This window comes from Momordica charantia, assembly GCF_013281855.1.
Source record: "Momordica charantia cultivar OHB3-1 chromosome 9 unlocalized genomic scaffold, Mcharantia_2.0 BLBB01000009.1, whole genome shotgun sequence".
NCBI classification, from domain to species: Eukaryota; Viridiplantae; Streptophyta; class Magnoliopsida; order Cucurbitales; family Cucurbitaceae; genus Momordica; species Momordica charantia.
In genome coordinates, this window is record NW_028275167.1 from 20,112,241 (window position 1) to 20,136,931 (window position 24,691).

Here is a 24,691-nt window from a genome sequence, read left to right on the forward strand (position 1 = left end):
AAAATGTAACAAGTAAAAGAATTTTAATATTACCAAAATATTACCAAAATATACATGGAGGATAACATTTATACCTAGCTCTTGTTAAAGCAACATTTATTCTCTGCGAATTGGAGATGAACCCAATATTTTTTCTCCTGTTGGATCTGACTGTGGACAATATGATCACATCCTCTTCACCACCTTGGAAACCATCAACAGACTTCACTTTTACAGAAAAATTGTCCCTCTTCTCATATTTGTGTCCAAGCTTGCCCTGAATTGCTGAAACTTGTGCAGCATAGAAAGAGATTACACCAATGCTGAGCTTTGTCTTGGCTCTCCTCCATGCTGAATATTTTTTTCATATGAAAGAAAGCCAATTCATTAAGGAGAGAAAGGAAGAGGAATTGGACAAAAAGAATCCAACTGCAAGCAAATGATCTAATTGAAAATACAAAACCTATCGCAAAAGAGATTAAAAAGATTTTTGAGTAATTATTGCAATGAATATGTTAATAATAAGAAAAGAAAATAATTCTTCCTTAATTACTCCAAATGATTGATACAAGGCTATATAAATAGCAGTCACAAAGAAAAAATTAAAAAGAAATTCTTGCCTATTAGGATAAGAAAATACTTACCTATTAGGACAATAAAACCCTAACCTAAATAAAATAGGAAACCTTCAAAATAAAATAAACTATAATTTAACACTCCCCCTCAAGCTGGTGAATGAATATTTTCCATTCCCAGCTTGTTAACCAAATGCTCAAAGTTGTTGTTGTTCAATCCTTTTGTAAGAATATCTGCTATTTGATTGTTTGTTGGTACAAATGGAGTACATATGAGGCCGCTATCTAACTTCTCTTTTATGAAGTGTCTATCAACTTCAACATACTTAGTTCTGTCATGTTGAACTGGATTATGTGCAATACTAATGGCAGACTTGTTATCACAATAAAGTTTCATAGGCCCTTCCTATGGAATCTTCAAATCTTCTAAAATAATTTTTATCCACAGTAATTCGCAGATGCCCAATGCCATTGCTCTAAATTCGGCTTCTGAACTTGATCTTGCAACTACATTTTGTTTTTTACTTCTCCATGTTACTAAGTTCCCACCAAAGAAAGTACAATAGCCAGAAGTGGATTTTCTATCGTCTATTGATCCTGCATAATCTGCATCTATATAAACTTCTAGATTGAGTTTCTCGCCTTTCTTAAACAACAATCATCTCCCAATGGAGTTCTTTAAATAGTGGAGTATTCGGTACACAGCTTGAAGATGAATTTCTTTTGGACTATGCATAAATTGGCTTACCACTCCTACAGTATACGCAATATCTGGTCTCGTATGAGAAAGATATATTAATTTTCCAACTAACCTCTGGTAAGTTTCCTTATTTACTGGAGAACTCTCTTCAGATGCACATAATCTATGGTTTTGATCAATCGGCGTTCCTATTGATCTGCTGCCAAGCTTTCCTGTTTCAGAAAGTAAGCCAATCACATATTTCTGTTGTGATAAGAATATGCCTTGTTTAGAATAGGCTACTTCTATCCCAAGAAAATATTTCAGTCTTCCCAATTCTTTAACTTCAAACTCTTGGATTAAACAATTTCTCAGTTTCCCTTGCTCATTATTATCATTGCCAGTGACGATAATATCGTCCACATAAACAATCAATGCTGTTACTCCCCCTGTAGCAGAATGTTTTATAAACAATGTATGATCTCCTTGACTTTGTTTATAGTCCATCTTCCTCATGACTTGAGAAAATCTACCAAACCATGCCCTAGAAGATTGCTTTAATCCATACAACGTCTTTTTTAATTTAAAACTTTATTTCCTGCTTGCTGATATCCAGGTGGAATCTCCATATAAATTTCTTCTTCAAGATCACCATGTAGAAAAGCATTTTTTACATCATATTGTAACATGTCCCATCCATGATTTACAGCAAGAGATAGAAGTATTCATACTGTGTTCATCTTGGCAATAGGCGCAAAGGTTTCAAGGTAATCAACTCCATATGTTTGAGTATATCCCTTAGCAACCAATCGTGCTTTGTACCTCTCGAGTGTTCCATCTGCTTTATACTTTACAGTATATATCCGTCGACATCCTACAGCTTTCTTATCTTTAGGCATAGTAACCAACTCCCATGTTTTATTTTTTTCTAAAGCTTGCATTTCAAGATTCATTGCTTGCCTCCATTCTTCATGTTGTATTGCCTCCATATATGTTTTTGGAATATTTATCTGAGTAAGGTTAACCATAAAACTTCTATACTGACTTGAGAGTTTGTCATATGATACAAAGTGAGACAATGGATATTGAGTACAAGTTCGTTTTCCCTTTCTTAAAGCAATCGGCAAATCCAGGTCTGACTCATCATTAGCAGATATTGTAATGTCTGACTCATTATTAGTAGATACTATAATGTCTGATTCATCATTGATTATTTTCTCGTCAATTTCAGTTACAAGGATATGTTCAGACTCTTGGACGTGCTTATCTTTTTCAGTGTTCCTTCTTGAATAAACTTGTAATGGTGTAGTTGTAGAAGGGTTAGATGGTCCTGGTAAGGTGTCTAAGGGTGGTGGTAAAGGATTTGATATAGGAAATGTGAGGTTGGGAATGGGCAAATCCTTATCTTCCAATAATAGTTCCTCCACCTGAAGATAAGGTGAGGTAAAGAAGCTGGTGTCTTCATAAAAGGTAACATCAGCAGAGATGAAGAGCCTTTTTGAAGGAGGATGATAGCATTTATATCCCTTTTGAGTGTTCGAGTATCCGACAAAAATACACTTGAGTGCTCGTGGATCAAGTTTACCTCGCTGATGACTGCGAACATGAACAAAGGCTACACAACCAAATACTCGAGGAGTCAAGTTATTTGTTGTTCGAAAATTAGGATAATATTTTGATAGGATATTCATAGGAGTTCTATGGTCTAGAGTAGCAGATGGTAACCGATTGATTAAATAAGTTGATGTTAACACAGCTTCCCCCCAGAAGAATTTAGGAACATTTCTTTGAAAAAGAATGGCAAGTGTCACAGAAAGGATGTGACCAATTTTTCTTTCGGCCATTCCATTCTGTTGAGGAGTGTCCACACAAGACGACTCATGGATGACTCCATGTTTTTGAAAGAAGGATGTTAAGTTTTGATTGAAGTAATCTCGAGCATTGTCAGAACGGAATCGTTTGGGTTTGATTCCGAATTGGTTTTCTATAATATGAAAGAATGTTTGAATGGTAGAACCAACATCAGATTTTTGTTTTAAAAGATAAACCCATGAGACTCGAGTACAGTCATCAATGAATACAATAAACCAACGAAATTTGGAAACATTTGGAACATTGGAAGGACCTCACACATCAGTATGAATAAGAGAGAAGGGAACTGATATTCGTTTATTATTACTAGGGAAGGGTACACGCTTGTGTTTAGCGAATTCACAAACTTCATAGTGAAGTGACTCGGGATTAAGATTTTCGAATAAATCGGGAAACAATATTTTAAGAGTTCTAAATGAAGGATGTCCTAGTCTATAATGATTCAACAAAAGCTTACTTGAAGTATGATGAGTTTGTGAGGTGAAGGAGACTGGAACACTAGTCTGACCGACAAGATCATTAAGATAATAAAGTCCATCTTTTTCATTAGCAAGTCCAATAATCTTCCCATTGCCCTGGTCCTGTAAAATACAAGAAGAATCAGAAAAAGTTACTCTGCAACCTAAATCTTTGATCAAATTCGTTACCGATATCAAATTAACAGTTAAACGTGGTATATGAAGCACATTCTTTAAAGTAATGTTTGAATTTATCTTGATGTCTCCTTGACCAACTACTGTTACCAAGGTACCATCTGCTGTAGAAATTTTCTTATTGCTCGGACAAATACTGTAAGAGATAAAATGACAGCTACTATTCGTCATATGGTCTGTTGCACCAGAATCAATAATCCAGGTACAAAGTTTAGGCTGGGAAGTTGTACTCGTCAAAGTTACCGAACCTGTACCTTGACTAGGAGCATTATCCAAAGTTTTTAAGAAGCTCTTTAATTGTTTGATCTCATTTATGTCCAAGTTTTTTGTAATTTTGGACGACTGTGACATTGATACCAAGACTAAACTGCAACTCAAAAATGGAGATCCAAAACTGAAAAAATAGTACTGTACCGAACCGAAAAAGGGCTGAACCGAATCAAAAACAATTGAATCGAACCAAATCTGACTGAAACGAACTGAAACCTGTCGAAACGATCCGACAATGAACTGAACCGGACTGAAAAACATTGAACCAGTCCAACAAAGATTTGAACTGAGCCTAAAGGAGCCGAACTGGCTGGACCGAACCAAGTGAACCGAACCAGTTGAACCAGACTATCTGAACCGAACTGGACGAGTCGGGTTGACTGGACCGGACGTAACAGCAAAGGACGACGGCGGCAACGGTGGCGGCGACGAATAACAGCGGTGACAGTGACCGTTGTCGGTGACGAAGGACAGCGAGACGAAACCCACGAACAGCACTCGAAAAACAGCAGCGCTGGCGAATCAGCAAACGGCACCGGCGGCGGTGGCCGGCGGCGGTCGACGGCGGTCGGCGATGGTGGCCGGCAGTGGTCGGCGGTGGCCGTGAATTGAGCGACGGCAGTAATAAACAAAATCTTAATGGACAAAAAAACCCTAATGGGCACAAAAACTAAGTTAAAAAATTTTTTTTGAAGAAACCTAAAGCTCTGATACCATGTTAATAATAAGAAAAGAAAATAATTCTTCCTTAATTACTCCAAATGATTGATACAAAGCTATATAAATAGCAGTCACAAAGAAAAAACTAAAAAGAAATTCTTGCCTATTAGGATAAGGAAATACTTACCTATTAGGACAATAAAACCCTAACCTAAATAAAATAGGAAACCTTTAAAATAAAATAAACTATAATTTAACAGAATAAAATAAGAAATATATTTCCAAAAGGAGGAACAGCTCGGCAAATTTTTTTTGTTTGGGGTAAAGTGAGCCTAAAAAGAGTAAACTGAAATTTCATTCAAGTGCTGAAGGCATTGAGGCCATTTTCCTTGTAATCTGCCTACTTCTCTTAAAACAAATACCCCAAACAACTCTTAAAATACTTGGAAAACAAAATTTCCAGTTTTGTCCTCTACAATAACACCCGGTCTGCCACTCCTTTAGGGCTATATATTCTTCTCCAATGAGAGCAAAGAAATCATATAATATTCTTTCACTTTCCCTCCTCCTAGAACGCTTGGGATTTCATTCTTCATATAGTATATACCATGTTCAGGCTTTGGGTTTTAGCCACTTGATGAAACAAAACGCCTTATTCTTCTCTAATATACCACGAATATCAAACATCAAAGTGGAGCACTCTTTCACATAAACTCAGATGAACCTGATGTGCTTCAAACGATCTTAGTTTGCATCAAGCAATGAATTTGGTATTTTCAAGGAAGACTGAAGAGCTAAGTTACAGGCACTTGTTTTAGTTCCTCCCAGGTATCAATTATGCAAGTGCCATTTTCAATATCTTTATACTTTTAACCTCCACCACAATTTGACATCATCAACAAGAAGCATTACTGCTTAGAGAATTGAAGAACTTGGAATGCTCCATTAATTATGACAGGAAGGTGGCTTCTTCAGAAGCCACGGGTAAAGTTAGTATCCAATGAAGTTGTTGGCTTGGAATGTGAGGAGATTGGGGGACAAGGAGAAAAGGAGATTGGTGAAAGAGCTTCTTTGGTTAGAACGGCCTGATATTGTGATTCTGGTGGAGACTAAAAAAGAGAATTACTGTAGGGAATTTATTAAAAGTTTTTGGAATGATCGTCATGTGGAGTGGGCAAGGGAAGGGTCGTCAGGGGCCTAGAGGGGAATTCTAATGTTGTAGAATAGTAAGCGTCTCTCGGCTATGGAGGAGGTGCGGGGTTCGTTCTTCCTTTCGGTTGCTTTCAACTTCCCTTCGATGGGGGTAGGCTGGATTTCTGGGGTGTATGGTCCTCTGTCTCCTAATGGTCGGGAGAAGTTTTGGGAAGAGCTAGGTAGTCTTTTTAGGCTCTGGAGACCGTTGGTGTATGGCAGGAGATTTCAATGTTGTTAGATTCCCTTCCGAAAAATCTTCAGCGGGAAGTTTTTTAAGGTCTATGAAAGAGTTCAATAGTCTCATTGAGGATTGTAGGCTGTTGGACCCCCCGGTCAACGGTAGATTTACTTGGTCAAGGCAAGGGGTTGGTTGTAGGCTGGATAGGTTCCTCTAGGTTCCTCTTGTCCAAGGGTTGGCTAGATAGTTTTTTGATTGTGAAACATCTTTGGGGCCTAGAATCACTTCCGATCATTGGCCAGTTTGCCTTGAGTTGGGAGCGGTTAAATGGGGTCCCTACCCTTTTAGGTTCGAGAACATGTGGCTGTCTCACCCCTCCTTTAAAACTTCTTTTCCATCGTGGTGGAATTCAGAAGTTCAAGGGAGGTGGGAAGGGTTTCGGTTTATTAAGAAGTTGAAAGTCTTGAAAGATTCGCTTAAGAGTTGGAAAGAGTTGGAATGTGGCTGTTATTGGTGATATTAGGTTGGAAAAGGTGGAAATTCTCGAGAAGCTTAAAGTCCTGGATTCCCTTGAAGTGGAGGGGCCCCTTTCTCTGGAGCAATTAGAGGTTAGGAGTAGTTTGAAAGCTCAGTTTGGGGAGGTGATTAGGAAGGAAGATCAGAAATGGAGACAGAAAGCAAAATTCAAGTGGGCTAAGGAAGGGGACTGTAATTCCAAGTTTTTCCATAATTTGGCTAATGGCAGAAGAACAAAAACCTCGTATCTTCGTTGATCTCTGAGGATGGTTAGGTGCTGCGTGAAGATCAAGAGATTGAAAAGGAAGTGATTTCTTTTTTTTAAGAACCTTTATGCCCCCTTACCTTGTCCTAGGCCTTTCTTGGAAGGTCTGGATTGGAGTCCAATTTCTGTGTCTGAGAAAGATAGTTTGGAAGTCCCCTTCTCTCTCTGGAAGAAATTCGTCGGGTGGTGTTTGGGTTCGACAGAAATAAATCCCTTGGTCCGGATGGCTTTTCTATGGCTTTCTATCAAGATAATTGGGACGGTATTAAGGAGGACTTGTTGAAAGTATTTTGGGAGTTCTATGAGAGGGGGTGATTGATGCCTCCATGAACGAGACTTATGTGTGTCTGATCCCGAAAAAGGAGAATGCGGTCAAAGTGAAAGAGTTTAGACCCATTAGCTTGACAACAAGTCTCTACAAAATTATTGCTAAAACTCTCGCAGAGAGGCTGAGAAAAGTTTTGCCTTCTACTATTTCTGAGACGCGAGGGGCTTTTGTTGCTGGAGGCAAATTTTGGACCAAGTTTTGATAGCTAATGAGGCGATTGAGGATTATAGGAAAAATATGAAGGAGGGTGTGATTTTTAAGATTGATTTCGAAAAGGCGTATGATCATGTGGATTGGAACTTTTTAGATAAGATTCTTGGGAAGAAAGGTCCTAGGTGTTGTTAGAGTATAGATAGTAGTATATTTTATATTGTTGTATTAATATTAATTTGTCCTTTACCTTCTCCTTATAGGATTAGGTCAACCTTGTACATTTGTGTATATATATAGACTTTAATAATGAGAATAAATCACATTGGATTCTCTTCAACCTTAGTCTCTACATGGTATAAGAGCTCTAGGTTTCTTCTAAAATTTTTTTTGAACTTAGGTTTTGATGCCCATTAGGGTTTTGTCCATTAGGGTTTTGTTCATTGATATCCAACTCAACTCACTACTACCGCCGCCCACCGCCGCCGCCCACTGCTGCTGCCGCCGTCCTTTGCTGATTCGCCAACGCTGTTGTTTTCCGATTGCTGTTCATGGGTTTCGTCTCACCGTCCTTTGCACCTCCGTCGCCGCCACTCGTGATCTCAATTGTTGTGTCTTATTTTTCCCTGGTTATTGCCTATTTTAGGATCTTATGACGAAGAAAACTATTGGTAAAGGGCGTGAATCCAATGACCTCTACACGTTTGATACACAAATACCTACAGCTACCATTTGCACTCGAGTACCCTCTCCTTTCGAAGAACATTGTCATTTGGGTCATCCATCTCTCTCCGTGTTAAAGGGTCCTCGTCCTCAATTTCATAGTTTGCATTCTTTAGATTGTGAGTCATGTCAATTTGCTAAGTTTCATCGTCTTAGTTTGTATCCTAGATTCAATAAACGAGCTACTACCTTTTTTGAATTAGTTCATTCTGATGTTTGGGGTCCTTGTCCTATTGAGTCCAAAACTGGGTTTCGGTACTTTGTTACCTTTGTCGATGATTTTTCCCGTGTAACTTGGTTATATTTAATGAAACATCGTTCTGAGTTACTTTCTCATTTTCGTAACTTTCATGTTGAAATTCGAACTCAATTTGGTGGCTCTCTTAAAGTTCTACGAAGTGATAATGCTAAAGAATATTTTTCTGGAGCTCTTGGCTCTTATTTGAGTGAATATGGTATTCTTCACCAATCCACTTGTGTCGATACTCTGTCTCAAAATGGAGTTGCAAAAAGAAAAATAGACATCTTCTCGAAATGGCAAGAGCCTTAATGTTTCAAATGCATGTTCCAAAATGCTTTTGGGCCGATGCTATTTCAACGGCTTGCTTCCTGATCAATCGCATGCCTTCATCAGTTTTTAAGGGTGAGATACTTTATCATACTCTATGTCCTATGCAACCTTTATTTCCTATTAAACCTAAAATATTTGATTGCACCTGTTTTGTTTGTGATGTTCGCCCTCAGCTCACCAAATTGGACCCCAATTCCTTGAAATGCATTTTCCTTGGTTATTCTCGTGTTAAAAAAGGATATCGATGTTATTGTCTTGATCTCAATAAATATCTTGTCTCTCACGACGTTACATTCTTTGAAGATACTCCTTTTTCATCATCTTTGAGTACCAGTCAGGGGGAGAGTTCACAAGAAGATGATAACTTTCTTGTCTATTTCATTGTCTCTCCTTCTACTGAAGAGCTTCCTAGCAATACATCTTCCTATGTGCTTGATCCTTCTCTTCCCACCACTACCCAAGTTTATTCTTGTTAGAGTATATATTAGTATATTCTTGTATTAATATTAATTTGTCATTTACCTTCTCCTTATAGGATTAGGTCAACCTTGTATATTTGTCTATATATATAGACTTTAATAATGAGAATACATAACATTGGATTCTCTCCAACTTTAGTCTCTACATGGTATCAGAGCTCTAGGTTTCTTCTAAAATTTTTGTGCCCATTAGGGTTTTGATGCCCATTAGGGTTTTGTGTCCATTAGGGTTTTGTCCTTTAGGGTTTTGTTTATTGCCATCCAACACTACGACCGCCGTCGCCGCCGACCACCACCGCCGCCGCCGCCGCCGCCGCCGATCGCCGCCGATCGCCGCCGTTTGCTGATTCACCAACGCTGCTGTTTTCCAATTGCTATTCATGGGTTTCATCTCGCCATTCTTCGCACCTTCGTCGCCGCTAGTTGCCGTGCGCTTCCGTCACCGCCAATCGCCTTTGCCCCTCTGGTTGTCGTGGAGTAGCACTTAGGGTTTCTGGTTCTAGAAAATACCTGATCCGGTTCAAGTGGTCCAGTTCAATCGGTTTGGTTTCAAGTGGTTTGGTTCATCCAGTTCAAGTTCGGTTCGGTCTGGTTCGTCACATTCCAGTTCGGTTTGGTTGAAGTTCTGGTCCGGTTCGTTTGTTTCAGTTCAATTGGTTTGGTTCACTTGGCTCTGTTCAATTGGTTTGGTTCGATTCCCTTTCCTCCTTCAGATTTGGTTTGGTCTGTTTCAGTGCAGTTTTTGTTTGTGTTCATATTGTTGAAGTTATGATTGAAAAGAAATTAATGGTAACGATCTCTGCGGAAGAGTTTGCTAAATTCCAACAGTATCAAGAGTCATTGATGGCATCATCCTCTAATCCAATCACTGTCATTGCTGATTCAGGTAATACCAATAAATGTCTTATTTCCTCCGCGTCAAAATGGGTCATTGACTCTGGTGCTACGAATCATATGTCAGGTAACCCCAATTTATTTGCTACTTTTTCACCATCTACATCTTTACCTGATGTTACAATAGCGGATGGCACCACTTCTCCTGTTCTTGGCTCTGGCACAGTTCATCTCTCTAAAACTCTTTCATTGACCTCTGTTTTAAATTTGCCACAATTTTCTTTTAATTTGATCTCTGTCAGTAAACTTACTCGTGATCTCAATTGTTGTGTCTTATTCTTTCGTGGTTATTGCTTATTTCAGGATCTTACAACGAAGAAGACTATTGGTAAAGGGCGTGAATCTAATGGCCTCTACACGTTTGATACACAAATACCTACAACTACCGTTTGCACTCGAGTGCCAACTCCTTTCGAAGAACATTGTCGTTTGGGTCATCCATTTCTCTCCGTGTTAAAGAGTCTCCGTCCTCAATTTCACAGTTTGCATTCTTTAGATTGTGAGTCATGTCAATTTGCTAAGTTCCATCGTCTCAGTTCCTATCCTAGAGTCAATACACGAGCTAATGCTCTTTTTGAATTAGTCCATTCTGATGTTTGGGGTCCTTGTCCTATTGAGTCCAAAAATGGATTTCGGTATTTTGTTACTTTTGTCGATGATTTCTCTCGTGTAACTTGGTTATATTTGATGAAACATCGTTCTGAGTTACTTTCTTATTTTCGTAACTTTCATGCTGAAATTCGAACTCAATTTGGTGGCTCTCTTAAAGTTCTACGGAGTGATAATGCTAAGGAATATTTTTCTAGTGCTCTTGGCTCCTATTTAAGTGAACATGGTATTATTCATCAATCCTCGTGTGTTGATACTCCGTCTCAAAATGGAGTTGCAGAAAGGAAAAATAGACATCTTCTCGAAACAGCAAGAGCCTTAATGTTTCAAATGCATGTTCCAAAATACTTTTGGGCTGATGCTGTTTCGACGGCTTGTTTCTTGATTAATCGCATGCCTTCGTCAGTTCTTAAGGGTGGAATACCTTATCGTACTCTATGTCCTACTCAACCTTTATTTCCTATTAAACCTAAAATATTTGGTTGCACTTGTTTCGTTCGGGATGTTCGCCTCGAGCTCACCAAATTAGACCCTAAGTCATTGAAATGCATTTTCCTTGGTTACTCTCGTGTTCAAAAAGGGTATCGATGTTATTGTCCTGATCTCAATAGATATCTTGTCTCTCCTGACGTTACGTTCTTTGAAAATACTCCTTTTTCATCGTTCTTGAGTACCAGTCAGGGGGAGCAGTCACAGGAAGATGATACCTTTCTTGTCTATTCTATTGTCTTTACTTCTACTGAAGAACTTCCTAGCAATACATCTCCCTCTGCACCTGATCCTTCTCTCCCCACTATTACTCAAGTTTATTCTCGTCGGCAACTTCCTACGGATTCATGCCCTATACCAGCAGCTTCTTTGCCTGTGGATCCAGGAACGAGTGATGACCTTCCTATTGCCCTTCGAAAAGGTAAGCGTAAGTGTACTTATCCTGTTTCTTCTTTTGTTTCATATAACCATTTATCTGTTCATGAAGCTTTGTCTCACCCTGGTTGGCGGGCTGCTATGTTGGAGGAGATGACTGCCTTAGATGACAATAGTACTTGGGATTTAGTGTCTCTTCCTGCAGGAAAGAAACCTATCAGTTGTAAATGGGTGTTTGCTGTTAAAGTTCATCCGGATGGATCAATTGCCCGTTTGAAAGCTCACCTTGTTGCTAAAGGATATGCGCAGACTTACAGAATTGATTATTCTGATACTTTTTCTCCGGTTGCTAAAATGGCTTCTGTCAGGTTATTCATTTCATTGGCATCTATTCACCATTGGCCCTCGCATCAACTTGATATTAAAAATACATTTCTCCATGGTGATCTTCAAGAAGAAGTTTATATAGAGCAACCACCAGGTTTTGTTGCTCAGAGGGAGAATGGAAAGGTATGTCGCCTTCGTAAATCCTTATATGGGTTGAAACAAAGTCCGCGAGCATGGTTTGGAAAATTCAGTCTGGTGATTGAGAATTTTGGAATGAAGAAGAGTAAGTTAGATCATTCTGTTTTTTATAAAAAATCTGAGTCTGGTGTTATCTTACTAGTTGTGTATGTTGATGATATTGTGATTACTGGTAATGATTCATCAGGCATCCTATCACTCAAGTCTTTTCTTCATAGTCAATTTCATACAAAAGATTTGGGAATGTTGAAATATTTCTTAGGAATTGAAGTAACAAGGAGCAAGAAGGGGATCTTTTTGTCACAAAGAAAGTATGTACTTGACTTGTTAATTGAAACAGGAAAGTTAGCTGCTAAGCCGCGTAGTACCCCAATGATACCTAATTTACAACTTACAAAGGAAGAGGAGTTGTTGAAAGATCCTGAGAAGTATAGGAGATTAGTAGGGAAGCTGAATTATCTTACGGTTACGAGGCCAGACATAGCTTATCCAGTCAGTATTATAAGTCAGTTTATGAGTTCTCCTACGACTGACCATTGGATCGCATTAGAACATATTCTATGTTATTTGAAAGGTGCTCCTGGACGTGGCTTGTTATATAAAGATCATGGTCATCTTAATATTGAATGTTTTTCGGATGCTGATTGGGCAGGTTCTAAGGAAGATAGAAGATCAACCTCAGGATATTGTGTATTTGTTGGAGGTAATTTAGTTTCTTGGAAAAGTAAGAAACAAAACGTGGTGTCGCGTTCGAGTGCTGAATCAGAATATAGAGCTATGGCACAGTCGGTGTGTGAATTAGTATGGATACATCAGCTTCTGACTGAATTGGGATTTGGCATCACCACTCCAATAAAACTTTGGTGTGATAATCAAGCAGCTCTTCATATTGCATCTAATCCAGTATTTCATGAACGAACCAAACACATTGAAGTTGATTGTCATTATGTACGTGAGAAAATACAGCAAGGATTGGTGACTACAGGGTATGTGAAGACTGGATATCAGCTAGGAGATATCTTTACTGAAGCATTGAATGGAGCACGAATAGATTATTTGTCTAACAAGTTGGGCATGATTAATATATATGCACCAACTTGAGGAGTGTTAGAGTATATATTAGTATATTCTTGTATTAATATTAATTTGTTCTTTACCTTCTCCTTATAGGATTAGGTCAACCTTGTATATTTGTCTATATATATAACTTTAATAATGAGAATACATAACATTGGATTCTCTCCAACCTCCTACAGACTCATGTCTTATACCAGCAACTTTTTTGTCCGAGGATCCAGGAACAAGTGATGACCTTCCTATTGCTCTTAGAAAAGGTAAGCGTAAATGTACTTATCCTGTTTCTTCTTTTGTCTTATATAACCATTTGTCCTCACCTACTTGTTCGTTTCTTGCATCCCTTGAGTCTGTATCTGTTCCCAAAACTGTTCATGAAACTTTGTCTCATCCTGGTTGGCGGGCTGCTATGTTGGAGGAAATGACTGCCTTAGATAACAATGGTAGTTGGGATTTAGTGTCTCTTCTTGCAGGAAAGAAACCTATCGGTTGTAAATGAGTGTTTGCTGTTAAAGTTCATCCTGATGGATCCATTGCCCGTTTGAAAGCTTGCCTTGTTGCTAAAGGATTTGCGCACTTATGGAATTGATTATAGTGATACTTTTTCTCCGGTTACTAAATTGGCTTCTGTTAGGTTATTCATTTCCTTGACATCTATTCACCATTGGCCGTTACATCAGCTTGATATTAAAAATGTCTTCCTCCATGGTGATCTTCAAGAGGAAGTGTATATGGAGCAACCACCAGGTTTTGTTGCTCAGGGGGAGAATGGAAAGGTATGTCGCATTCGTAAATCCTTATATGGGTTGAAACAAAGTCCACGAGCATGGTTTGGAAAATTCAGTCAGGTGGTTGAGAACTTTGGAATGAAGAAGAGTAAGTCGGACCATTCTGTCTTCTATAAACAAACTGAGTCTGGTGTTATCTTACTGGTTGTATATGTTGATGATATTGTGATTACTGGTAATGATTCATCAGGCATCCTATCACTCAAAACTTTCCTTCATAGTCAATTTCATACGAAGGATTTGAGAGTGCTGAAATATTTCTTAGGAATTGAGGTAATAAGGAGCAAGAAAGGGATTCTCTTATCACAGAAGAAATATGTACTTGACCTGTTAACTGAAACAGGAAAGTTAGCTGCTAAGGCGCGTAGTATAGGAGAGATACCTAATTTACAACTTACAAAGGAAGGGGAGTTGTTGAAAGATCCTGATAAGTATAGGAGATTAGTAGGGAAGCTGAATTATCTTACGGTTACGAGGCCAGACATAGCTTATCCAGTCAGTATTATAAGTCAGTTTATGAGTTCTCCTACGACTGACCATTGGATCGCATTAGAACATATTCTATGTTATTTGAAAGGTGCTCCTGGACGTGGCTTGTTATATAAAGATCATGGTCATCTTAATATTGAATGTTTTTCAGATGCTGATTGGGCAGGTTCTGAGGAAGATAGAAGATCAACCTCAGGATATTGTGTATTTGTCGGAGGTAATTTAGTTTCTTGGAAAAGTAAGAAACAAAACAGATGAATCAAACTGCTAGAACCAAACCGGATTAGGTGTTTTCTGAAACCAGAAACCCTAAGTGCTACCCCACGACAACTAGAAGGGCGAAGGCGACGGGTGGCGATTGGCGGTGACGAAAGCATACGGCGACGGCGACTGCGATTGGCAGCGAGACGAAACCCACGAACAGCAATCGGAAAACAGCAGCACTGGCGAATCAGCAAACAGCGGCGGTCGGCGGAGGTGACGGCAGTAGTAGTGAGTTGAGTTGGATAGCAATGAACAAAACCCTAAGGGACAAAACCCTAATGGGCACAAAACCCTAATGGGCAAGAAACCTAGAGCTCTGATACCATGTAGAGACTAAGGTTGGAGAGAATCCAATGTCCTATATTCTCATTATTAAAGTCTATATATATATAGACAAATATACAAGGTTGACCTAACCCTATAAGGAGAAGGTAAATGACAAATTAATATTAATACAAGAATATAAAATATACTAATATCTATACTCTAACAGAACCAAACACATTGAAGTTGATTGTCATTATGTACGTGAGAAAATACAGCAAGGATTGGTGGCTACAGGATATGTGAAGACTGAAGTGCAGCTAGGAGATATCTTTACTAAAGCATTGAATGGAGCACGAATAGTTGTTTGTCTAACAAGTTAGGCATGATTAATATATATGCACCAACTTGAGCGGGAGTGTTAGAGTATAGATATTAGTATATTTTATATTCTTGTATTAATATTAATTTGTCCTTTACCTTCTCCTTATAGGATTAGGTCAACATTGTATATTTGTCTATATATATATATACTTTAATAATGAGAATAAATCACATTAGATTCTCTCCAACCTTAGTCTCTACAGGTATAAATGGAGGGCTTGGATGTGGAGTTGACAGTTAATTACTCCATCCTGGTGAATGGGAGACCTAGAGGAAAAATCTTCGCTTCTAGAGGCTTTCGTCAGGGGGATCCCTTGTCTCATTTCCTGTTCATTTTGGTGGTGGACATTCTTAGCTGGTTAGTCTCCATCGGGGTCGAAAAAGGGAGTCTGGAAGCCTTTGAAGTGGGTAGGAGAAAGTGACCCTCTCTCACCTTCAGTTTGCAGATGATACCGTCTTTTTCTATTCTGGTAAGGACAGTGCTTTCAAGAATCTTAATTGCCTCCTTGGTTTTTTTGAAGCTCTTTCTGTCCTTAAGATTAATCGAGGCAAAAGCTCTTTATTGGGGGCGAATTGTGACGTGGGTAATCTTAGAGAGTGGGCTTCCCTGGTTGGGTGTGAAGTTGGTGAGTTTGCTTCCTCCTATCTCGGTCTTCCTTTAGGTCATAATCGTAGGAGTGTGACTTTTTGGACGCCAGTGTGTGAAAAGTTGCAGAAACGCCTTTCATCTTAGAAGAAAGCGTTTTCTCTAAAGGAGGGAGACTTACATTAATCCAATCTGTTTTGAGGGGAATTCCGTCTTACTTTATGTCTCTATTTAAAATCCTGATGGCTGTTAGTGAGGGTCTAGAAAAGATCATGAGGGATTTTCTTTTGGGAGGGAGTAGAGGAGGGGGCAGTATCATCTAGTCAGTTGGAAAGTGGTTACCAAGCCTCTAGATGCAGGGGGTTTGGGCATTGGAAACTTGAGGCTTAGGAATGAGGCTTTTTTAGCTAAATGGTTATGGCGCTTCTTCTATGAGCCTAGGCCCTGTGGCGAAGGATCATTGTGAGTAAATACGGGCCTCACCCGTTTGATTGGGTCCTGGCAGATGGTCTTAAGGTGAGCAATAACAATCCCTGGAAGGCTATAGCTTCGTGTTTCCCCGCTTTTTCCCGTTCTCTTCGTGTTGTTGTGGGGGATTGTCAAAATACTTATTTCTGGGAGGATTCGTGGGTTTGTGATAAACCTTTGTGCCTTGCTTTCTCTCGACTTTATTTTCTATCTGAAAATAAGCTTCTTTCGGTGGCCGAGATTTTGAATCCTGGGGGAGGGGGGGTTCTTTCCATTTCTTTGGGCCTCTCTCGTCCCTTGACAGATCGGGAGTATTTAGAGGTTTCTGAGTTGTTGGTGTTGTTGTCTGAGGCGTCTTTATTTGCTGGGAGGGAGGATGTGAGGGTGTGGTCCCCCTAACCCCTCGAAAGATTTTTCTTGTAACTCTTATTTCAATATTTTGATTTTCCCTTCTCCTTCTTCCCCTTCGACCTGTTGGTTCAACTCTCTTTGGAAGATTAAGATTCCGAAGAAGATTAAATTCTTCAGGTGGCAAGTTTTACTTGAGAAAGTCAATACTTTAGATCGTATCCAGATGATGTCTTCCTTTTGTCTGGCCCACAGTGGTGCATTCTCTGTAGGAATGCCTCGGAAGATTTGGAGCACTTGTTATGAGTTGTCGGTTTGCTCAGGATGTTTGGCTCCATTTCTTTGATTGCTTTGGCGTGTCCTGGGTCCGTTTCAGAGATTGTAGGGGGATGATGGAGGAGGTGCTGTTATACCCCCCTTTTCGTGACAGGGGTCGTTTTTTGTGGCAGGCTTGTTTTCTGGCTGCTATTTGGGGGATTTGGTTAGAGAGAAATAATAGGTTGTTTAGGGAGGTGGAGAAATCTGTTGACTATGTTTAGGATCTCATTAGATTTAATACTTCTTTATGGGGCTCTGTTTCTAAGGCCTTTTGTAATTATCTGTTAGGTTTCATTCTTTTGGATTGGAGTCAGTTTCTGTAAGGGACTCCTCTCTGGGCTGTTTTTTTATAGGCCCCTTTTGTTTCTTTTGTATTCTCTTTTCATTTTTCTCAATGAAAGTATCGTTTCTTATTAAATAAAACAAAAACAAAAAAACAAAAAAAACAAGAAGCATTATTGCTAATGTGATCTTTGACTTCTCTGTGTCTACTATGGAATTACAATACTATTTTAGATTTTCAAGCTTTGTACCATCATGGGCCCATTAGAAGATTTGAATTCTAGGATCCCAATTGTAATCAACATTCACTGCTGTTAGAGCTTCATTCCCCACTTCTTACATAGCCAAACTCTTCTGCTAATCTCAGAAATGTCTATCCTCGCTCCTATAGTGGCAAAAAAAAATATTATTTGAGGTCAGTTACTATACTTGAACCGAGTTCTTTTGGGAGTTGTCTGCCTCGACAACCTTCATATGAGCAACTAAATTGATTGAACTGTCACTCTATTCAAAACCACATGATGTGGCCTCCCACCCAATATTACTCCATAGTGTCTTTAAAATTGACCCTGATTCAAATCTATCATATATCGATTCTATCATCACAAACTTCATGAAGAAAATTTAACACCCAAGAAAGGTAAGGTCCTGGTGTGTACTTCCCAAAACTTAACTGCATTTTCTTCACTGGAGGAGCAATTCACTATCATTACAGGTTCCATTCTTTTTTCTTTTGTTTTTCTTACTTTTTTTCACTGAATAGTACGATTACAACTATTCCACCTACACAGGAATGTATTGTTCCTGAGTGAACCACAATTTAGAAAGAATCATGAGAATTTGATCATAAGAACCACGTCTCGGACATCAATATTTTACAATTCTAATTATATAAATAACAGCTTAGCACCCTAATTGCATAACTGATTAAAACAAAAATTCTACAAATTAAAAATCAATATGGTATGAGGACACCCTTGTGTATAAGATTAAAAAAGACGAGAGAACACCTCAATTGTATTAACATACCTTTATAAAGCTTTTCAATGATTGTGATCACTACAGCTACCTCAACCATATTCTTTTTGCTATGTCCATCATCATCCCCTTCCTCTTTTCCAACAGAAACATTTATGAAAGAATACGGACCAAATATTGGACTAGAAATGTAATGTTTCTCATATGATTTATTCATGACAAGAGGAGCATCCAGAATTTGATTACTGTAAAATTTGGAATTTGGAAAGTAGCTTATTGATGGATGCATTCTATACTGTGTGTTAAGCAGGTGCTTCGAATGTCCTAATAAACTCAGCCGTTCAAAAAGACTTCTACCATATCCGGCTGCATCACAAACCTAATATAAAAAGAATTAGACATTATGCGTGGCTTAAGAGGATAACTGAAGGACAAACTATATTTGAATGTTGATATCAAAAAAGACAGTAAATTGAACATACCTGGCTACTAACTATTGCTGGTAATTGGCACTCATCACCAATGAGAATAGCATGCTTTATGCCAGGAAGTTGTAAGGGTACTATTGATTCACATTCCTTCAACTGTGCAGCTTCATCAATAACTAACAAGTTCACTGGGTCCATTTTCACTGAGTTCAATTGGAATGAACTGGAAGCAGTGCAAAGTATTAGTGAAGCCCTCTGGAAACAAAACTTTCTCACACACGTTTTGCTTGCTGCATTTGGAAGTTGAAGTTGATCCAAAGAAGCCTGAAGAGTTATTAGAATTGAGAGGCACTGGCTTCTCAAATATGAAAAGGTTACTCCCACATTAGAATTTGGAAAGTCCTTAACTGCTTCTGGATTTGAAAATAGAATCTCCATTTGCTCAGAGATCACATTGTCCTGAGACAAAAAGGCGTCAAATGAATCAATGACACTCAGAAGGATCTCTATAATCTGAAAATTACATTCCAGAATGAATTGCTTGGGTATATGTGTGGTCAAAGTTTGAAGGCATCCACGAACTGCGGAAGCAGTAGATTTGAATTTGTCCTTTCTGCTCATGTTTATATCAGACTCCAACATGTAACACGAATTCCTACCTTCAAGAAGTTCTATAAGAGAAGTTATATGATATTTCCAACCAGATTGTCCAAAACACTCTGCAAGCCTGTCAACACGATAATCTAAATATATTTCTTCAAGTTCAGAACCAAATTTCAGTCGATCCTTATTCCCAAATAAAAGCACATCTCCAAAAGAACATAACACACCTCCTCCTCTGGATGATTCCCTCAATAATTTCACAACTCGAGAGGCTAATTCTGTAATAGCAACATTTGTTGGTGCACAGGCAAGAATCCTTTGCTTCATTTCCAAAATTGCCCACAGCAGAAAACTGATAGTTTTAGTTTTCCCTGTACCAGGTGGACCCCATATAAGCTCTACCGAAGGCTTATGGTCACAAAGTGTCTTGCAAACAGAACATAGCACTGCTGCTTTTTGAGAATCATTCAACGCAAAAGATAAGCTTGTCCCCAATTTTTCAGCACAGACAGCATTACTATACAAAGAGCATTTGTTACAGATGTCATCACCCTGACATCCAAAAACAATCATATTAACTGCTATTCATTGAAATAGTTTCAGTTTTCCCCAAAATTATATTTAAAGAAAATTGGGACATGAAAAATCCAAGCAAAAAACCACAATAAATGTAAGTACTTTGCATAACAGTTGGCGATATTTCAATAGCTTTCTCTTCTTTTCTTGTTGAGAAGTATTATCATGCTCTGAAAGACCCAGATAGATAACAGAATCTAGCAATGTGAACATCTTCACTGGGGAAAAGTTCTTACCATTGATTCTTTGCTCAGTACGTGCTTGAATATCTTCATATCTTCAGAATAGTGTAATGAGTTCCATATTCTCAAGTTGGTCGTTACATTCATCAGAAATGCAATAAATAATTTTTTCTGCATGCCATGTTCATCACTGATGTTTTTTGACACATTTAGTTTCAGATGAGTAGAGCGTCCATTCTCAGTGATTTGTTTAACCCAAGCAAAAGCCCAGGTCCTAGTAGAGCATTGTAAATCCATAACGGTCTCTGGCTTATCATCCAATATTAGAAAGACATCCCCAGGCAATGTTCTGTAAGGCTCCTTCCCACTATTGTTGGTAATATTCCTCCATGAATCAACATTTACATTTAACAACAATTTACCACTAGATTTTGGCTCCTCAACAGAGACCAGTTGAGCAAAAGGCGCTCTACGAATAACCTTCAAACTTGAAGACAGTTCTGCTCTTGTTTCTTCTAACAAAGGAAAGACATATGACCCAATATATTGATGCACTGTTTTAAACGATTCTGGAATTTTTTGCACCTGAAATTTTGAACTCACGAAAAGTATAAACACTCATCAAGACTGATTTTATTCAACAGACGTAACCAAAGCCTTTACAGGAATGGAGAAGCTGCTTCAATTTGCAATGACAAGTGATATAGATATGCACTATTGTATAAAGTTTACACTACAGGTAAAATAAAGGAAAGATCATTTATTTAGAGAAAAAAAAAGTACGATACTCATGCCAACTTTTTTTTTTTTTAATGAGAAACAGAGATGCTCGTGCCAACTTATGAATACTTCAATTGATCTCATCAAACTAGTATTTAAATGTTTGACATTTGAAGTTGGGAAACTCATAAAACTTGAACTTATGGCCTCCAATCCACTGAATTTATGACATTAAAATTTAGGAACTTCGTGAACATTGAACCACATCCCATTATCTTATCTTTGTCATCATCCAAATTCAGTTGTGTATTGTACAGTGTAACAAGCAAGTCCTTAATTTAGGGTAATAAAAAAACAACCATTCATGAAAAAAATGGGAATAATATATATGGGAAATCTCCTATAAAAAAAAAGGGATATAGGGAAATCAAATTCCAAATATCATCAGATAGTAAACGTCATAACAGATCTATCAGGGAAAAAATAGTAAATATTAAGAACTAAAACTTGTTAATATTGTCAGCTGGTCCAGCATCATCTGTTAATTAGAAGCAACATTGAGAAGCATAATAAAGTTCACCATCACAAAATCATAAGATCAAAATAAAGAAACTGCAAAACAATTACAGCCTCATGACATATGAGGGAGAGACAAGAACCCAGAAAATAAAAGACGATCAGAATTCAGAGAATCAAAAGATGAAAAGAAGACAGAACCTCGTCTTTATAGAAATCATCATACAACACATCTTCCAAAGTCCAAGAAAAAAAATGGTCAATGAGGCCATTGTAACCTATTTTCTTAGCTTTAAACTTCTTTGAAGAGTCCCCCATTTCCATTTTCAGGCACGATAATCTCCAATCACAAACTCCCTCTGCACCAAAATCCAAATTCAAACACAAACGAGGAAACTGGGAGATTTCAACCTCAAATCAACACTCACATCCTCCCCCATGCTTCCTTCGAATCCTGCTGCTTAATCAGAAAAGGTGGGAATCTTTTAGGAACAAATAAGAGCAAACCCATGAATGAAGAAAACAATGTAGACTCAGAATTGACTTGGAAGTGATTAAAAAATGACTTCTATTGAATCACATGGGTCCACTCCCACTTTTTTTCCTCCTTTTTCCGTACACCCAATTGGTTGATCATCGTCAAAAAGGAAGGGGACGCCATTTCCCCACGCTCTCACTTTGCACCATCGGTAAGGAACTGAACAGAGATATTTGGATTGTTTACTCTGTAAAAAAGAACAAAAGCAGGAAAAATTATACATACAGAATCAAAATCGTAGAAATGTCAGTGTTCTCTTTTTCATCGTCCAATCAAAAATTGAAATATTCTTAGCTTAATTCGGATTTTGTACGTTCCCAAAAGTCGGCCACTGCCAATTCCCAACATTTGGTTACTGCTTTCCACGCGGATTGATTCTCGTTTTTTGAAGTGTTTTTGGGAAGTAGAAGCTTTCTTGCAGGTGAAGACTCTGGTAAAACCCACTAGACGACAACTGAATCCGCCAAAACACATCAATTTCGAGAATTGCGAATTTTAGGGGAAAAAAATCAATTTTTTTATATCAATTTTTCTTTTTAAATATAACAGTAAGGTAAGTAATAATCCGTTGAATATAGGTGTACTTGAGCTAAGTTCAAATGGATAGTTTTTAGTGTAAACTTTTGATTTCATTAACGTCTTCTTTACCTACAAGAAATCGAATGGAAATAAATCAAAATAAAAATTTATAAAATATTGTTCATCTAATGCCTATTTTATGGATGGAAATCATGTATATAACAATTAGTAATAATCTTTATTAGAAAAAAATTATTAATAGTATAAATGAAAAGGAAATAATAAAATTATAAACCAACTAATTTAAAAAAAAAACTTGGTAAAATATAAAGTAGAATAAACAAAAAGTAAACATTGGAATAAAAAAGTTTATGCTCATTCATTCATTCCTAAATTGTATCATAAACTGTGCGGGTGAGGTTTCGAACTCATGATCTTTCAATAAGAAATATATACCAATTATCGTTATACTATGCTCGTTTTGACAATATCATAGATTTTTTAAGTTTGTACTTTAAATGCTGTTATATTTACTTTACACATAAAATATCAATTAGATAGTCAAATTTTTTTATAAATAATATATTTTTGAGAAAAAAAAAAGAGTAGGTTTAAAACTAATTCCAATTTTTTTTAGTACAAAAAACTAATTCCAAAAATAGAATATACGAATCGTGGAAATCAACCAAATTAGATTCGAGTAGATCGCGTGAAAAAATTAAACATCCCAAATATTTCTCCTCCCTCTACATGAATTTCTTTGATTTTTGTCAAACGAAGCATAACTCATGTGATTAGGCACCTATTTCTGATCAAGAAGTCATGACTTCAAATCCCCACCCCCACATGTTGTATCAAAAGAATTTCTTTCATTTTCTCTATCTCCCCATCTCTACCGGAAGTCTTTTAAAAATGATGTGGAGTTAAATTGTGAAGGGAAGGAATATACATCTTACACTCATTTTCGTAATAACCACTTATAAGAAATTGATAGCTGTAATATACACACATATATATAGCATTTCTCTCTACCACTAATACTAAAGGAATATAATTTTTTTTTTTTTACAAAGCACCAATGGAAAAATACAAAACAAGAAGAAAGAAAATACTACTTTTCTACTTTCATCTCTAGTACATAGTATCTCTCTCTCTCCCAATTTCAATACTAAAAGTATTATTCATTTTTATAGTATAGCCTATGGGGATGAAGATTCCAACTCACGACCTTTTGGTCGGAGATAAGCGCTATAACTAGTTGAATTATACTCAGGTTGGCAAGTAATGTCCTCATTAAACCGCTCTCTCTTCCATATATTATTAGTTTCACGCTCTTTTCTTTTACCTTTTATTTCCAGGCTCACTCGTTGCTATTAATGTTCAACTATTATTCAGCTAGCCAACCATCATTTTATCCCCATTACTATTTCTCTTTCTACTTTACGCTTCTTTTCTTGTTTTTGGTCGAATATCATATAATATTGATCTAAAATTAATATTTCGAATTTTTGGGAAATCGCATGATACCATGTGTCCGTACCCCTACCATACATAAGCACGTAACTCGTGTTTGATGCCCACGATTTCCAGATGTGGCAAAAATAATCCTATTTTTGTCCATATTTTGAGAAGGTACCTTATTTCTAACTTTTTTTTTAATATTTTAGACTACACTTTCATTTTTATAAAATTTACTTAAAAAACTACCATATTTTAGGATTCTTTTAAAACTACATTATTGGTAAAATTTGTCTTCGAATTTTTTATGTTTATTCTATATTTAAATTATCTATTTAATTGGATCAACATTATCCATTGATAAATCTATAACTTTAGGTCTTTTTTAAATTGATTCATACGTGTATATCTACTCAATAATTGCTTCAAAGTGAATTACTTTAGATAAAAAAATATTTAGTTTTTTTCTTATAAATTTTGAGTATACAAATTCCGTTTTTTTCCCTAAAGTTTTTCTTAAAAAAAAAAAAAGAATCCAATTTCAAACTTATTAACCCAAGGATTAAATTAACCCAAGGATTCGGTTGAGGGTGATAGTCATATACGGTGGTATTTAGCTTGTTAACCTACTTTAGTTATCATTATATCCATGGTAATAAGAAATCATTGTTGGAATTAATTTAATAATTAATTCATATGTGGGTGACAAATTAAAGAGCAATTATATTTGGGCTATTTAATGGGCATACAAGTGATTTTAATTATGGGCCCATGACTTCCCATTTAGTGGTGTGGCTTGCTGAGTAGAAACCAGCTCATTGCCCATATTTGGTCTGGGTTGCATAGTTGAGGAAGACCACAAACCACAACTTCTTGCAGATCGTGGTCAATCTATCTAATGGTTTCAGGTAATTCTAATTTCTT

General features: G+C 37.4%; 1 protein-coding gene across 3 annotated transcripts in view; it reads right to left on the reverse strand.

Moving 5' to 3' along the window:
• The window catches only part of LOC111023887 (uncharacterized), a 38,223-nt gene extending 15,962 nt beyond the window's left edge, over positions 1 to 22,261 (reverse strand). The window contains exons 1-6 of one of the 3 annotated variants that reach the window (XM_022301385.2): positions 22,104 to 22,261; positions 21,454 to 21,977; positions 20,071 to 20,601; positions 18,710 to 19,810; positions 18,279 to 18,606; positions 75 to 330 (exon numbers count right to left, since the gene is read on the reverse strand). In XM_022301385.2, the coding sequence (XP_022157077.1) occupies positions 75 to 330; positions 18,279 to 18,606; positions 18,710 to 19,810; positions 20,071 to 20,601; positions 21,454 to 21,576 (2,339 nt within the window). In that variant the 5' untranslated portion in view covers positions 21,577 to 21,977; positions 22,104 to 22,261. Of the gene's footprint in view, positions 1 to 74; positions 331 to 18,278; positions 18,607 to 18,709; positions 19,811 to 20,070; positions 20,602 to 21,453 lie in introns of all 3 variants that reach the window. The other 2 variants (XM_088117972.1, XM_088117973.1) reach the window with 2 other exon arrangements.
• Between the last annotated feature and the right edge of the window lie 2,430 nt (positions 22,262 to 24,691).